Source organism: Ctenocephalides felis, unplaced genomic scaffold (assembly GCF_003426905.1).
Source record: "Ctenocephalides felis isolate EL2017-DRISC unplaced genomic scaffold, ASM342690v1 CF-g0.4_SCAFFOLD_03571, whole genome shotgun sequence".
NCBI lineage: Eukaryota > Metazoa > Arthropoda > Insecta > Siphonaptera > Pulicidae > Ctenocephalides > Ctenocephalides felis.
In genome coordinates this window covers 2,825,590-2,842,120 of record NW_020539725.1, presented here as the reverse complement: position 1 = coordinate 2,842,120, position 16,531 = coordinate 2,825,590, and the positions used below count along the sequence as shown (strand labels likewise).

Sequence of the window (16,531 nt, the reverse complement as noted above, 5' to 3'; positions counted from 1 at the left end):
ATGTTGTTGACTAACATGGATAACATATTTATTCTAACGGTGTTCTGTTGTATAAGCTGATTGAAGACATTTTTAAATTCTAAAATAAATGTTGCTAGAGAATCAGATTCGGGATTTGATGGTGAATGATTAGAAGCAGAATAATTGTTTTTTTGCAATGTCTGCATAGCATGAGCCATGAATTGTTGTCTTCAAGGCCGGAGAAATGTTGTTTAGATTATTAGTATTTTTAAAATTTTGGTTATTTGGATTTGGATTTATGACTGATTGATTTACTGGAGTTTTGTTTCTTTGTTCTTTAATTTTTTGGAAGTAAGAGCAACCGTGATAATTAGCTGGATGAGCACCGTCGCAAAAATAACAGCATGTCGGAGCATTCGGATCTTTGGTACAAGCTTTTGTATTATGATTGTCACCGCATTTTAGACAAGCAGATGGTCTATTGCAATATTTTTTGGTGTGATTAAAGAGTTGACAGCGAGTGCATTGTATAATGTTCTTAGACTTTATCGGTGGTTCGACGCGTATTATGCAGTTGAATAATTTGTAAATGTTATAAATATTTTTGTTATTTCTATTTGGTTTCAGATCAACAATAAACATATTAAGAGGTTCTTTTGTTATTCTATGTCTAATATTTAGGATATTACGTACGACATGACCCTGTTTTAATAGTTCTAATTTAATTGACTCTGTGCTTGTTGAAAATTGTACATTTCTAAGAACAACCCTATAAGCCTTCTCTTCTTTCAATTGATATGTATGATATACAGCATTAGTTTCTTTTAGATGTCTGGATAAAGTTCGAAAATGGTCTACAGAATTACATAGAATTTTAAATGTATTGTTAGCTAAACTTCTCAGGAAATATTGATCGTGCGGAATTATTTCATTTAATTGATTTGACATATCATTAATATCGTCAACTCCGTAAATAAATATTGGAGGGGGCTTACTGACTGGAGCCGGTTTAACTGAGTTGTAATCATTAGCTGTGTCTATTGTTGAAAGGGCCGAAAATCTGTTTTGAATTTTGACATCTATTCCTAATGGTTCAAATGATGTTTTCCTTTTTTTGAAATTGACTACTTGCCATGAATTAGGATATTTCTTGACATCAGATTGTGGATGAGAGAGACTTGTAGATGCATTATTACTAGATGATAATACTTCCTGCATTGAGTCAGAAACTGATGAAGTTGAACGCAGCGAGATCTTTTCCGATGTAAACATATTGGTCCGACCTTCTTCGCGAGGAATCTTGCTATATTTGCTCGATCCAATTACGGTCCTTCGTAGTTTTGGGATTTCTGTTGGTTTACAGTCCGATTCCATTTTTGCTTCTATATCTTGATTGAAATGTAAGACATTTTTTTGATTCCACAAACGCGCATTAGAGTCTCGATTATGAGTGGTTTAAATAAGCAATTATTTAATTTTCTGTAGATTTTTGTAAGCTTTTCATGCAATTATAATAAACCGTAAAATTCAATCTGACATGCACTTGTTTTTTATATTAGAAACTAACGATGAAAATTATGCAAAAACATTGAATAAACAAATGACACTAAATAATAGGTTAATTGAATATTTTAACGAAACAATTATTAATATTAGAGAAAATGATGAAATATTAAATAAGAAATTCAATGATATCAATGATTATCTAAAATTCGGTAGTTTTAGTCATAATGAATATTTTATAGCTAAGGATAGTTTAGAAGAAATTAATTATAGTTTAGTTATATTGACAAATATTTTAATTGACTTAGAAATATCAATAGATTTAGCTAAAATGAATTTAATTCATAATTCAATAATAAAATTAGATAATCTGAATTTTATGATTGATACTATAAAGCATTTATACCAGTGTTTCCCAACGTGGGGCGCACACAAGGGGGGCAATTTGAAAATTTTGGTGATTTAAATGTAATCTAGTATAATATTGGTAAAACATTTACATAAAAAATGCTTCTTAGAATGAACTAAGGTGTCCAGGTTTGTCCGGGACAGACCTAGTTTTCAACCTTATTTCCCTGGTGCTCGAGTTATGATATTTCTCCCGGGTTGACCTAACTATTTAAAAAGATTAACTTGAATTTGAATTTTTATCATCACTTTATAATAAAATTACAACTACCGATTATAATCTGAAAACGATATATGCCATAAACTGCTTATATAAAACTAAGCATTATGTAAGAGGATGTTGCGGAATGCAATCATTCTTAGGGTTATTTTAAACTTTTCAAATTTACGAAAATTACCAAATTTTTTTTTTTTTTTGTTACAATTTATTTTTGTTAATCAAGACTTTAATGTCGTATTTACAAAATTGATATGAGCAACAAAAAATACAAAAATACAAAAAAATTCAATAAATTGAATATAAAATGAAAAAAGTTAAAATAAAAATAAAATAAAAACAGTAATACAAAAATAATAACAAAAATGAACTATGACGTGATTATGTATGCCGCGTACTACGTCAGGGCGCGTGCAGACATTGGGCTAGGTGTTTGGTAGATCGAAAGGCCATATCTTGCTCAATCTTCTTAACGGTCTGTGAATCGCTTGAATAGTAGGATTTGTATGCTGGATTAATTTATTGTTGAAAGATGAACTTCTAATTTTGATCATTTCGTTGACTGTTGAGATTTTCAAATCCTTATGTAGGCAAAAGTTACCAAAAAATTAGATAAATCAAGTTGCAGACTGCTTGGCACAAGTGCTTTAAGGCCAATGACATGATATGACTTGAAATATGCACAAGGAAAGTGATATTTACTACTAAAGTTAATTGCGAAGTTTAACGCGAACAGAGTTTTATATAAGGTTTTAAAAATTGAAAAATCGAAAAATCGTAAATATGACGTGAGTTTTTTACTCACTGTCAGTAACTATGGCGGTAAAATGGAATTAATTTAAAACAAACTATTTTTTATTGTATTCTTACATAGTACAAGGTTGGCACTAAGTGCGTCTTTTACTCTTAGATTGCTTCAAATGATTATTTAGGTTTTTTGAGTTAGTCTACATGTAAAACATTTTTTATTGTATAATAAAAAATTCAGCTGTCATTCAAAACAAGCATTTCTTCTTCTTCCCATAGGTTAGGTGCAGTTTATGGTGTCTAAACCTTAAAAAAATAGCTATGTTTAAATTGGTTTGGAAAATGTCATTCTAATGATTTTTACTCAAAGCTGTTCTGATTGTCCAGTTAAAGTTTTGGACAGCCCAATTAAAGCAATAATCGATTTGGCTAATAGAAACAATTTGGCTATGTTTGAAAATTATTGGGGCTTGGTTGAATTTTTTCCACATCTTTCAAATTCCAAATTTAAAACAAAAATCATGATGGTGTCAAATTGTGCCTAATTCAGTGTTTGATAATAAAAACTATAAGTTTTATAAACTTGGGACAATGATGCTTCTTGGAAGATAACAAAAGGCCATCGATCATAATGGTATACAGAACTGTTGAAGTTTAATACTAAACGCTCTGTGTCTACTTGTTTATGTATATATGTTTGTCTTTTGTTTTATGTAAAAACAAGTGATTGTTAATAATATTTGTAATGCATGTGATTAGTTAAAGAATATATAATCAGTCAGTCTGTTTTTATCCTTCTGCATAAACGGTTGTATTATTATTCACATAAACTTTTAACATAAATTCTACAGGTTATGGGCCCAGTTGATTTTTTTTTTAATAATTTTATTTGATGCATGGCTTAGAATTTAACAAAGAAAGAAAAAGCTAAGATCTGCATCCAGTGATGCAGTTCTTTACAGTATGATATATATATTGTACAAAACAAAAGAAAAATACAAATTAGTACTTATTATTAAACCTAAAACAAGTCGTTGGGGTAGTTCTTTTTAAGTCTTCTGAATTGGATTGGTTCTAGCAGCTTTCTTGCAAGGTTATTTGGGTGAAAGGTGAGCCTATTACGATACTTTAGACAAAGTCTAGGAATTTCGACTCTAATGAAAGAGACACCCAGTTCATCATGGAGTAACCAATTTGGGGTGTATTTAGGAGCGTTGGCAATTTGCCTAAGCATTTTATTTTGGAACCTCTGTAAGATCTCTACATTTGAGTGGCTGGCTGTGCCCCAGAGCTGAATCCCATAGGTCCAAATGGGTTTAAGTATTGATTTGTATATCAAAACTTTATTTGACATCGACACTTTAGATTTACGACCCAGCAACCAATATAGTTGTCTTCGCTTTTCTTCGAGTTGTTTACGCTTTTGGCAGATGTGTGTTTTCCATGTGAGTTTTCGATCCAGGTGAAGTCCCAGGTATTTAACATTATCCTTGATGGGTAGCAAATTATGGAAGAGAGTCACTGGTGGGCATGTATGTTTCCTCAGTGCGAAGGTGACGTGAGCTGATTTTTGGTTGTTAACCTTGAATCTCCAGATGCTGAGCCAATCTTGCAGTGTATCCAGGTTTGATTGCAGGAGGTATGAAGCTAGAGCGGGATCTTCGTGGGCAACTAGAATTGCCGTATCATCCGCAAATGTTGCTGTAACCGTATTAGTTGTAACGGGTAAGTCATGAGTATATAAAAGATACAGCAAGGGTCCAAGTACACTTCCTTGCGGGACACCGGAGCAGATAGGCCGAGTTGAAGAATTTTGATCACCTATGCTAATGAAAAAGAATCTGTTTAGTAGGTATGATTTAAGGAGAAGGAAGTATTGAGCAGGGAGTAAGGTTTTAATTTTAAAAAGAAGTCCAGTGTGCCAGACCTTGTCAAAGGCCTGGCTGACGTCAAGAAAAGCGGCAGAGCAATAGAGTTTATTTTGAAAGGAATTAGTTATATAGTTAACCACTCTGTGTATTTGCTCAATAGTGGAGTGTCCACTTAAGAAGCCGAATTGATGGGTGGGAAGGATAGAGGAAGACACCATTAGGTTTTTAATTTTGCTGTGGATTAGTTTTTCAAATATTTTGGAGAGTGAAGAGAGAAGGCTGATAGGCCTGTATGACTCAGGTAGAGTTGGGTCCTTGCCTGGTTTTGGTATAAGGATTATTTTTGCTGTCTTCCAGCAGTTAGGAAAGTGGAGAGTTCTTAGAATTCCATTAAAAAGTATATAATAAGCAATAGGAGGAAGTTCTTGTAAAGGTTTAATACTAATATTGTCGATTCCAGGATATTTGCCAGATTTTGATGAACGGATTGTGCCTATGACTTCGGAGATACTGAATTTGAGTGGTGGTTCAGTCTGGCTGCTAGTTTTATCGGCTAATAAATTATGTATTGGGTGCTCCAGGAAAGGGTCACAAGTCGGTGGATGAGGTGTAAACACGTTCTCAAAGTGATCGGCGAAGAGATTGGCTTTATCTTGTGCGGTGCGAGCCCATAGTCCATTTTTATTAATAATAGGCGGATTGCTTTGTGTGGGACGTTTAAGTTTATTGATAGCCCTCCAAAGAGATTTGTCAGTAGTAGAAAGGTTTATTAGAAAATTTTCCATTTTTTGATTGTGCCAGTCAGACAGTAGATGTTTGATTTCTCTAGAGGCTTTGTTTAGATTATGTTTATCGGCTGGAGATCTTGTACATTGCTAAATTTTGCGGAGTTTTCTCTTCTGGGCTATAAGTTTCTTGATGTAAATAGGACAAACAGGCGTAGTAAAAGTCTGGGATTTTGGAGTGGAAAAGGTTGCTGCTTCTGTAATTATTTTGTTGAAGTTGTACACTGCTGCTTCTATATCATCGTGGGTTTTTAGAGGAACGTTGCAATGTAAGCAATCAGCAATGTAATTCTGAAAGGTAAACCAGTTTGTGCTGTTATTTGTTAAGTACCTATTACTTAATTGGACAGGAGACAGGGAGTTATATGAAATGATGACTGGTGAGTGATCCGAAGAAAGATCAAGACTTGATTTAGCTGAAGGTGTTTTGTATGTATCACTGGGCCAGTAGGTTAGTTCGCCAGACGATACGTGTAGTAGGTTATTGTCCAGGATAGAGCGGTAAAGCTGCCGGCCTCGCGTAGTGGTTAGTCTTGAGCCCCAGAAGATGTGTTTAGCGTTGTAGTCTCCACCTGCAATAAACTTGGGTCCCAAGAAGTTGAAGAAATTGTTGAATTGCTTACTCGAGATTTTATGTTTAGGAGGACAGTAGATTGCGGCTAGGATAAGTTTATTTGAAGGATGATCAATGGTAACGCAGCAGGCTTGAAGATAGTTTGTACAATAGTGCTGCAATTCATGATGTTTTATGTTTGATTTGATTAATATTGCACATCCGCCGTGTGCGGTACCATCCGGATGATTGATTGTGTACGTCGAAAAACCGGGAAGATTGAGGTAGCTGCTGGAAGTAAAGTGTGTTTCTGAGATCAGAATAACATCCAAACTGTGAAGCTGGATGAACATTTGCAATTCCCGTTTGTGTTGTGCCAAGCCGTTGGCATTCCAGACTGCAATTTGAAGGAAGTGTTGCATTACTTGAGTTTAGCTACGACGGCGGTTAATAAGTTCATGACTGTGTTTAATTGCTCCGCTAAAGTTTTAACTATGGATTTTAACTCTGTTATGTCGTTAGCTTGCTGATGATGGTTGATAGCTTCGGTATTGTTTATATCTTGTTGTAGTTGGCTATTTTGACGAGCAGTTACAGCGAATGAGATTCCGGGTTTAACTGTGTTTGAGGTGATAGGATTAGAGGAGGAAGGAGGATTTGTTTGTTTAGGACGCAGGGGAGGATATCTGCGAGAGCACATTTCCTGATAGACTTTGAATCCTTTGTAATTGGCTGTATGGCCTTCATTGCATAGGACACACTTTACGTTTTTATTGGTACGATCGGTCCAACTGCAGTCTTTTGTGAGATGATCGCCGGCACATTTCACGCAGCGCGGTTTCAGATTACAGTAAGTTCTAGTATGACCGTATCTTTGGCAATTAACACATTGGACTATTGATTTGCTTGGATTCTTAGGCTCGATGTTCACTTTAGTTCGGCAAATAAATTCGATTTTGTACATTTTTTGTTGTTGGGATTTTGTTCCAATTCGACAAGAAACATGTGCATAGGAGCCTTAGTAAACCTGTGTTTCATGTTAGTGCTTCGCATTACTTTGTAGAGATTGGCTTTATCTTGTGCGGTGCGAGCCCATAGTCCATTTTTATTAATAATAGGCGGATTGCTTTGTGTGGGACGTTTAAGTTTATTGATAGCCCTCCAAAGAGATTTGTCAGTAGTAGAAAGGTTTATTAGAAAATTTTCCATTTTTTGATTGTGCCAGTCAGACAGTAGATGTTTGATTTCTCTAGAGGCTTTGTTTAGATTATGTTTATCGGCTGGAGATCTTGTACATTGCTAAATTTTGCGGAGTTTTCTCTTCTGGGCTATAAGTTTCTTGATGTAAATAGGACAAACAGGCGTAGTAAAAGTCTGGGATTTTGGAGTGGAAAAGGTTGCTGCTTCTGTAATTATTTTGTTGAAGTTGTACACTGCTGCTTCTATATCATCGTGGGTTTTTAGAGGAACGTTGCAATGTAAGCAATCAGCAATGTAATTCTGAAAGGTAAACCAGTTTGTGCTGTTATTTGTTAAGTACCTATTATTTAATTGGACAGGAGACAGGGAGTTATATGAAATGATGACTAGTGAGTGATCCGAAGAAAGATCAAGACTTGATTTAGCTGAAGATGTTTTGTATGTATCACTGGGCCAGTAGGTTGGTTCGCCAGACGATACGTGTAGTAGGTTATTGTCCAGGATAGAGAGGTAAAGCTGCCGGCCTCGCGTAGTGGTTAGTCTTGAGCCCCAGAAGATGTGTTTAGCGTTGTAGTCTCCACCTGCAATAAACTTGGGTCCCAAGAAGTTGAAGAAATTGTTGAATTGCTTACTCGAGATTTTATGTTTAGGAGGACAGTAGATTGCGGCTAGGATAAGTTTATTTGAAGGATGATCAATGGTAACGCAGCAGGCTTGAAGATAGTTTGTACAATAGTGCTGCAATTCATGATGTTTTATGTTTGATTTGATTAATATTGCACATCCGCCGTGTGCGGTACCATCCGGATGATTGATTGTGTACGTCGAAAAACCGGGAAGTTTGAGGTAGCTGCTGGAAGTAAAGTGTGTTTCTGAGATCAGAATAACATCCAAGCTGTGAAGCTGGATGAACATTTGCAATTCCCGTTTGTGTTGTGCCAAGCTGTTGGCATTCCAGACTGCAATTTGAAGGAAGTGTTGCATTACTTGAGTTTAGCTACGACGGCGGTTAATAAGTTCATGACTGTGTTTAATTGCTCCGCTAAAGTTTTAACTATGGATTTTAACTCTGTTATGTCGTTAGCTTGCTGATGATGGTTGATAGCTTCGGTATTGTTTATATCTTGTTGTAGTTGGCTATTTTGACGAGCAGTTACAGCGAATGAGATTCCGGGTTTAACTGTGTTTGAGGTGATAGGATTAGAGGAGGAAGGAGGATTTGTTTGTTTAGGACGCAGGGGAGGATATCTGCGAGAGCACATTTCCTGATAGACTTTGCATCCTTTGTAATTGGCTGTATGGCCTTCATTGCATAGGACACACTTTACGTTTTTATTGGTACGATCGGTCCAACTGCAGTCTTTTGTGAGATGATCGCCGGCACATTTCACGCAGCGCAGTTTCAGAATACAGTAAGTTCTAGTATGACCGTATCTTTGGCAATTAACACATTGGACTATTGATTTACTTGGATTCTTAGGCTCGATGTTCACTTTAGTTCGGCAAATAAATTCGATTTTGTAGATTTCTTTGTTGTTGGGATTTTGTTCCAATTCGACAAGAAACATGTGCATAGGAGCCTTAGTAAACCTGTGTTTCATGTTAGTGCTTCGCATTACTTTGTGACCATGGGTTGTTAATTCTGTGGCGATATCTTCAATTTCTGTGCTGGAGTGTAAGTTCCGAACGACGACCTTAAACGAACGTGCCGATTTGCACTGAAATGAATACATTTCGGTATTTTTTTCTTTTAGTAATTTCAGAATATTATTATAAGTTTCAGCGTCTGTGAGGGTGACTTTGACCTGCGTATTGTTGATTAATTGTATATTATATTTTCCTGGCGCATTTACACTTAATAATTCTGTGAGGGGATTGATATTTTCGACACCGTTAACAAAGATCGGTGGCGGTTTTGGAATAGGGGCAGCGGTATTCACTGTTTGTTCTGGCTGTATGTTATTTAAAACATTGTAGATATTGTTCGATGTTGAATGCAGCCAGTAGTTACTTTCTAGCTTTTTTGACACAGAATTACCTTCAGAGCTGCAGTCGGAATTATTTTTGTGTCTTCTGTTGTCGGAATACTTTTGTGTCTTCTGTTGTAAACCGTAGTCCAACCTTCCTTGGAAGTAGAGGGTATTGGCAGCGGTATATTACTGTCAGTTTCCATTACGTTAGTTTTATTATTAATTGTGGATTCTTGATTACACTCCGGTTGTACATTATTAACACAGTTTACTTGTTTTGCGACAAATTCGGAATTAGTTGTAGAAGTGTCATGTAAAATTTCGATGGTTTCGACAAGCGGTATAGCGAGCGATATACCTGAGTCCCCCGGCTGGGGACTCGCCATAGTTAATTCGGTCGACGAACAATACACTGGTGTGTTGTGACTCACGCACTGTTAGATAACACTGATAAGAATTAAATATTTTTATTTGCGTGCCCGAAGTGACCTGTGCGAAGGTTGAATTCGAACTGGGCCCAGTTGATTCTACGCAAAAATTGTCTTCGATTTTGTAACAAAAATGCGCATTTACTTAGTTGCTAACTTGATAACTAGAAATTTGAGTTCCGGTTAAAAGAAAAAAGATTTAACAAAAAAAAATATATAAAAATTAGATATAATTCCGTTCTGAGTTAAGAAAATGTTAACTAGCTAAGTAGAAGTTAAGAAATGGCTTTATGAAGAAACTGAAACCAAATGCCCAAAAGTAATCGTATGTACAAAAATTTGCTATAAGTTATTTATAAAAAGGAAATAGACTTGAAATAACATGACGTGGAGACTCGGGTTTGAACCTCAGTAAGTAAAAACCTAATATAAAATCTTTGTGCAGCATGCAAGCTAAAGTATCGCAGCATTAAATAAATTTCGAAAAAAACAGTAAAAAATTAGTTTGAATTTTCCATTTTGTTTGCTTATTCTGAAATTTTTCTTTGATGTTTAATAACAATTTAATAGCGAACAAAAAAAAAGTTGTAGGAGGGGGGGGCATAACATTGTTATAAACCTCAATGTGGGGCGGGGCCCAAAAAAGGTTGGGAATCACTGATTTATACAGTAGAGATTCCCTACCATTTTCCATAAGCGATAATAATCTTTACAAATATTACAATTTATTAAAAACTCAATATTATTATACGGATGAAAAAAATGTTTTTCTTATCAAATTTCCTATTACTCTACCTGAAACTTATAAACATTATAAATTGTTTCCAATTCCAAATACCAAAAATAGAGTCATTATTCCACCTAAACCTTTCCTTACAACTGGCAATAATAACTATCAATTTGATGATGCAGATTGCAGATTGAAACTTGTAACGAGATTCAGGTTAACATTTCTCACAATATCGTAGAGCAAATAAATGATGCACACTATATTCTTTTAATAAATACATAATCAAGGATTGATATGTCTTGCAATCATCAAGAAGAAACAAAATTTATTAAAGGAAATTTTATTTTGAAACTACCTCATCAATGCAAATTCAGTATCGACAATAAAAACTACTATAATATGGAATCTTCATGAGAAGGAAAAGCAATTATTTTACCAAGATTTAATCTAAACTACAACAATTCAAAATCAACGGAACCAATTGCAATCAAATCAATTCAAGTAAATGAGCTATCTAAAATTAAAGAAGATCAAGATCAAATTCATGCAAGGAAGACTGGAATTAACAACAACAGCATCGTGTCAATTATCATGTATATAATATTTATAACTAGTATTATTATTTATACTCTGTTAAAGTATTGCAGACAAAGAAGCAACAAAAAGAAATTACAAATTACTCCAGAAGTAGAGACACCCCAAGAACAAGGGAGCCACAACCAACCACAACCACCAACCTGCACCCCGAGGTTTTTCATCTAGGGCCGGAGGAGTTACGGGATCCATCCCGCTGACACTGCTTACATCTAATTACACGAACCACCTCGCTGATAGAGCATATTTTTACCTGTACAAAATTCGAGATCTCTATGCTCGACGAGGATTATTATACATAATTTATACCAGTACATATATCAGTTCAGTTATTTAATTATTATTCAATATATTATAATATTATAAATTTGAAGTATTTATATAATTAATTGTAATTTTTAAGAAATAAAGTTTTTTTTTGTTTTTTCTCAAATAACGAGAATAAAACTATAATTTTTCTTAAATAACGAGAATAAATATATATAGTCAAGATGGCGCCTAGTAAACTCGTGTGTGATTTATGCTCTGAGCAAATTAATGACAATATTTCTAATATACAGTGTGTGAGTTGTGAAAAGTGGTTCCACGCTAAGTGCTTAAAAATTAAATCTAAAGACATAAAAAAAATTGTGACGGATAACAAAATAAACGGCAACGAATGGAAATGCAATCATTGCAAAAGTGAGGTTAGGGCCACGACGTCAGACGACAGAGATGACCCTAGCATTAGTGAAATGGAAAAGTTATTTCGTAAGTACTTTATACCATTCAAAAGTGAGGTTGAAAGCAATCTTACCGCCATTAGAACGGAGCTTCTGAAAATTTCGGAACAAAATGATTTAGTTAATAATATATGTAAGCAACTAAAAACACAAGTGACATCTGTTGAGGAAAAAGTTAAAACGCTTGAAGAACAGTTTGTAAGTGCAGATGAAATGTACGCCGAATTTAACGATCGTAAGAGACGCGAAAAGAATGTAATAGTGTTCAACGTAATAGAGTCAAATAAAACTAATGGACAAAACTGAACACGTTTCGAGCGTCATCTTCTGTGAGTGTGAGTGATGTAATTTGTGTTACAGAGTCATGGCTAAAGTCTGATATTGCTGATGCCGAGGTAATCGACAACACATATGCGATTTTTAGGTGCGATAGAGATCAAATTAGTGATAAATATGAAAGAGGTGGTGGTGTATTCGTAGCAGTGAAGCAGAGTTTTTCAACGGAGTTGATTGCACTTCCCAATAATAATATTGAACAAGTCTTTGTGAAAATTAAAACTGCACCACACGACCTAATTATCTGCTGTGTTTACCTACCTCCTAAATCAACTGTAGAAATTTATAAAGAGCATATATCTTCAATAACATCAATATCCGAAAAATACTCAAAAGCAAGTATATTAATTGCAGGTGATTATAATTTACCCAGCAGCCTACAGCAAGAGCATTGTTCGTGCTTAGTTTATGAAGAGTTGTCACTAATAAACTATCGGCAATTTAACAACATTCAAAATCATAGTGGAAAAACGCTTGACTTGTGCTTCAGTAATACACACGCAACTGTAGAGCGTTCTCATGCTTTAACTCATGAGGACGCTCATCACCCAGCCTTGTCCATAAACATCAACACCCAAAAACATCTCGCTCCGAAAAAGACTCCTACATACCAATTTAATATAGCGGATTATACTGGTCTGAATGACTACTTTTTTAACACTAATTGGATCGATTTGTACAAGACAACCAACATTGATGAAAAAGTAGATAAACTATATAAAGTAATAAATAATGGTTTACTACAGTTTGTTTCGCTCCTATCCTGCAAAAACACTAATTATCCCAGATGGTTCTCAAAAGAACTCATATCCACCATTAAACTTAAAAAAAAAAACTCATACAGATTACAAGAAAAATATGTTCAGATCCACATATAATGAATTCTGCCAACTAAGGTATGATTGCAAGAAATTGAGCAAGCAGTGTTATGAAAACTACATTACTAAAATGGAAAATAAAATTAAATCTGACAGTACCAAATTTTGGACATTTGTGAAAGAAAGAAAAAAAAAATTATTCAAATACACCTGACACTCTGACTTGGAATGGTTTAGTGGCTCATGAAGGAGAAAATATTGCGAACCTATTTGCATCCTTTTTCAAAAATACTTATTCATCTAGCATCAATAAAACTACATCTAACGAATATGAGGAGGAAGCAAATACCATCGACGCCGACCTCTCAAACGTAGATGTGAGTTTTGATGAAGTATACAATCAACTGTTAAAATTAAATGTGAAAAAAGGAGCCGGTCCAGATGGATTACCTAACACACTTCTCAAGAATTGCGCCGCTAGTCTCTGTGAACCACTCACACACATCTTCACCAAATCCTTACAACACGGTAGTTTTCCATCAGCTTGGAAATCAGCTTATATAACACCAATCCATAAATCTGGATCTAAAACAACAGCCGATAACTATCGTCCCATTTGTATCCAATCTGCTATTTCTAAGTTGTTCGAAAAATTAGTGCTACCAAAATTGTCGTGGTCATTTAAAAATATCATAACCACAAAACAGCATGGCTTTTGTGGTGGCAGATCTACAACAACAAATCTACTATTATATGCAGAACAAATATTAGGCGCAATGAACAACGGCCTGGATGTCCATACAATCTACACAGACTTCAGTAAAGCGTTTGACCTCGTCGATCACGATATTCTGTTAAGGAAAGTACAGCGGTATGGAGTCAGGGGCAAAATATTAGACTGGTTTAGATCTTACTTAACAGGCAGGCATCTGCAGGTGAGACTAGATGGCCATTTATCTGAAAAATACGAAGCGATATCTGGTGTACCGCAAGGATCACACTTGGGACCAATATTATTCAATATTTTTATTAATGACATAGGTACTAACTTCAATTCCGATTATCTTTTATACGCAGATGACCTCAAAATCTACAAAACTATAAATTGTGATGATGATAGATTATCGTTACAACAAGACATTGCGCAATTGAACAACTGGTGTATAAATAATAAACTTAAGTTAAATGCTAAAAAATGCGCAGTAATGATACTATCTCGATCCCACAATTCAATTCAACAAGATTATTATTTAGAAAACCAAAAAATAAATTCAGTGACTGCTATAAAAGACCTTGGAGTTATTTTTGACACCAAATTAAACTTCTCACAGCATATTAACAAAATTTCTCTTCAAGCCCTAAGAACACTTAGCTTCATCATCAGGTGTGGTCGAGATTTCCACAGCATAGACACACTGTACATTCTGTACTCCACACTCGTCAGGCCTATTCTAGAATATAACTCCATAGTTTGGACACCTCACATTGAATTATCAAGCAACAAACTTAATAGAGTGCAAAGGAAATTTGAAAAATACCTTAAGCACTTTGCGCAATCGAAAAGAATAAGTGCACATGAAAGCGAAAAATTTTTACTGAAATGCGAGGACAATAACCTAAGAAAACGACAGCAAATTACTGAGCTTATTTTTTTTTCATAAGACAGTAAATGGCTCGATTGATTCTCCTGAGATTTTAGAAAAAATTAATTTGATATGCCCAAGACAAGGATTAAGAACAAACAGTATTGTGCAGACTTCAAAAACGACGAAAAACTATATATTGAACGGTCCAATGAACAGAGTAGCAATGGTGGTCAATGAACAGTGCTCAAAACTAAACTTTTTCAATTCATCACATAATACATTTATCAACATTGTCAAAAGAAATAATACTTATTAGAATTTGTTAACATTACTAGTGCGTTTGAGTCTACATATAAGTGCATGTGCGGACGTATGTATGTACGAGTGTATGTATAGGTGCCCGTATGTGTGTTTGTATGTGTTTGTAAAAATAGCATAGTTTAACATTATTATGTTACATTACTGTTATATATAATTAACTGTATATAGCCGATTGGCGTAAAATAAATAAATAAATAAATAAATATATATATATATATATATATATATATATATACATACATTTATTCATCTATCTATCTATCTATCTAAAAACTTCGTACATGTTATCATCGTAGCATGTTCGCAGCGCATACTTTGCGCTCATATATGCTCACGCCACAGAGGTAGGGCAGCGAAAGCGTGAGCGTCAGTTTTTACTATCTGTCAAAACGAATGTAACTTGAGCATAAGCTCAAGCCTAATTTCATTTATTTATTAATTGTTAAATTTCTTATAATCCCGCAAAAATGGCAAGCTGTATGTCACAATTATTTTTTAATATTAATATCAATGTTAATTATTTTTAAATTTAATTAATTTTAAATAAATTTAAATTTTAATTTTAATATTAATATTAATTAAGCTTAAACTAACCGAATTTCATTCATTTATTAATTGTTAAATTCTTTATAATCCTGCAAAAATGGTAAGCTGTATATCACAATTATTTTTTAATATTAATATTAATATTAATATTAATTAATTTTAAATTTAATTAATTTTAAATTTTAATTTTAATTTTAATATTAATTGAGCATGAGCTAACCAAATTTCATTTATTTATTAATTTTTAAATTCCTCATAATCCCGCAAAAATGGCAAGCTGTAGCTCACATTTATTTTTTTTTGAGCTAATTGATCCAGAAAGTAATAAAATTAACACAATTACTGTTACTGTTATTGATTCTAAACGCTTATCGGCCATCTCGAACACTAAAAATCTGTGCTTATAAGTGTGAGCACACACAGCGCGTTGGACGCGAATGCACCCTAGTTGATTCTGATATTTTGCCTTGAAGCAAGTTACATGAACTTCTCGATATGTGTAAATAATCGACTTAATCTTCTTATTAATCTTAATATCTTAATATTCCGAGTGGATTTATTACACATAATTGAATACGAACGAACACGTTAGCTCGGAGTATTTTCTAAAAGCAAATTTTCAAAAATCAATTATTTTTATAACTTAACCAGTTTTCGTAGGACTGTAATGGTTTAGTATGTATATTAAGATCAATTATCTTATCGTTATACCAAGTAAATCGTCTAATTTTAATTTTAACAAACGTTAAAAAAACGGCTCGGTAGATTTTTACATAAAACTAATCAGTATCATTTCCAACTAATATCTTTCAAACAGTTTTTGATTTTTTAAAATCGATTCAGTAGTATGGGCTTAAATGTGGACGAAAAATTTAACACTTTTTTCCAAATTACAAAGAAACAGCTCGGCCGATCGTCGCACAAAACTGAGAAATGATAATCCTCATCGAGATACATAAAATGGCTTTTAAATGTCTGAAATCGGTTCAAGCGTGTTCGAGTAAACGTCGATAAAAAGTATAATTTTGACAAATGCCAAAAAACAACATCAATTTTTGCAAACTTTGGCGAATTTTGAAAGTTAAACGAGTTGTTGTAGGACCGTAATATTTTATTATGATCTATAAGACTATGGTATCTACCGTGAAAAAAATAATTATATAAATCGTCGAAAAAATTTTTTTTAACACTTTATCACAAGAAAATGGCCCGGCCGATCTTTACCAAAAACTAAT

General features: G+C 34.1%; 1 protein-coding gene across 1 annotated transcript; it reads left to right on the top strand.

The window, feature by feature from the left end:
• Positions 1–11,458: 11,458 nt before the first annotated feature.
• LOC113384917 lies at positions 11,459–14,504 on the top strand. The gene is made up of 3 exons (XM_026622692.1): positions 11,459–11,924; positions 12,050–12,747; positions 13,026–14,504. The coding sequence occupies exons 1-3, from the start codon at positions 11,459–11,461 to the stop codon at positions 14,502–14,504; spliced, it is 2,643 nt and encodes an 880-aa protein (XP_026478477.1).
• The last annotated feature ends 2,027 nt before the right edge of the window (positions 14,505–16,531 follow it).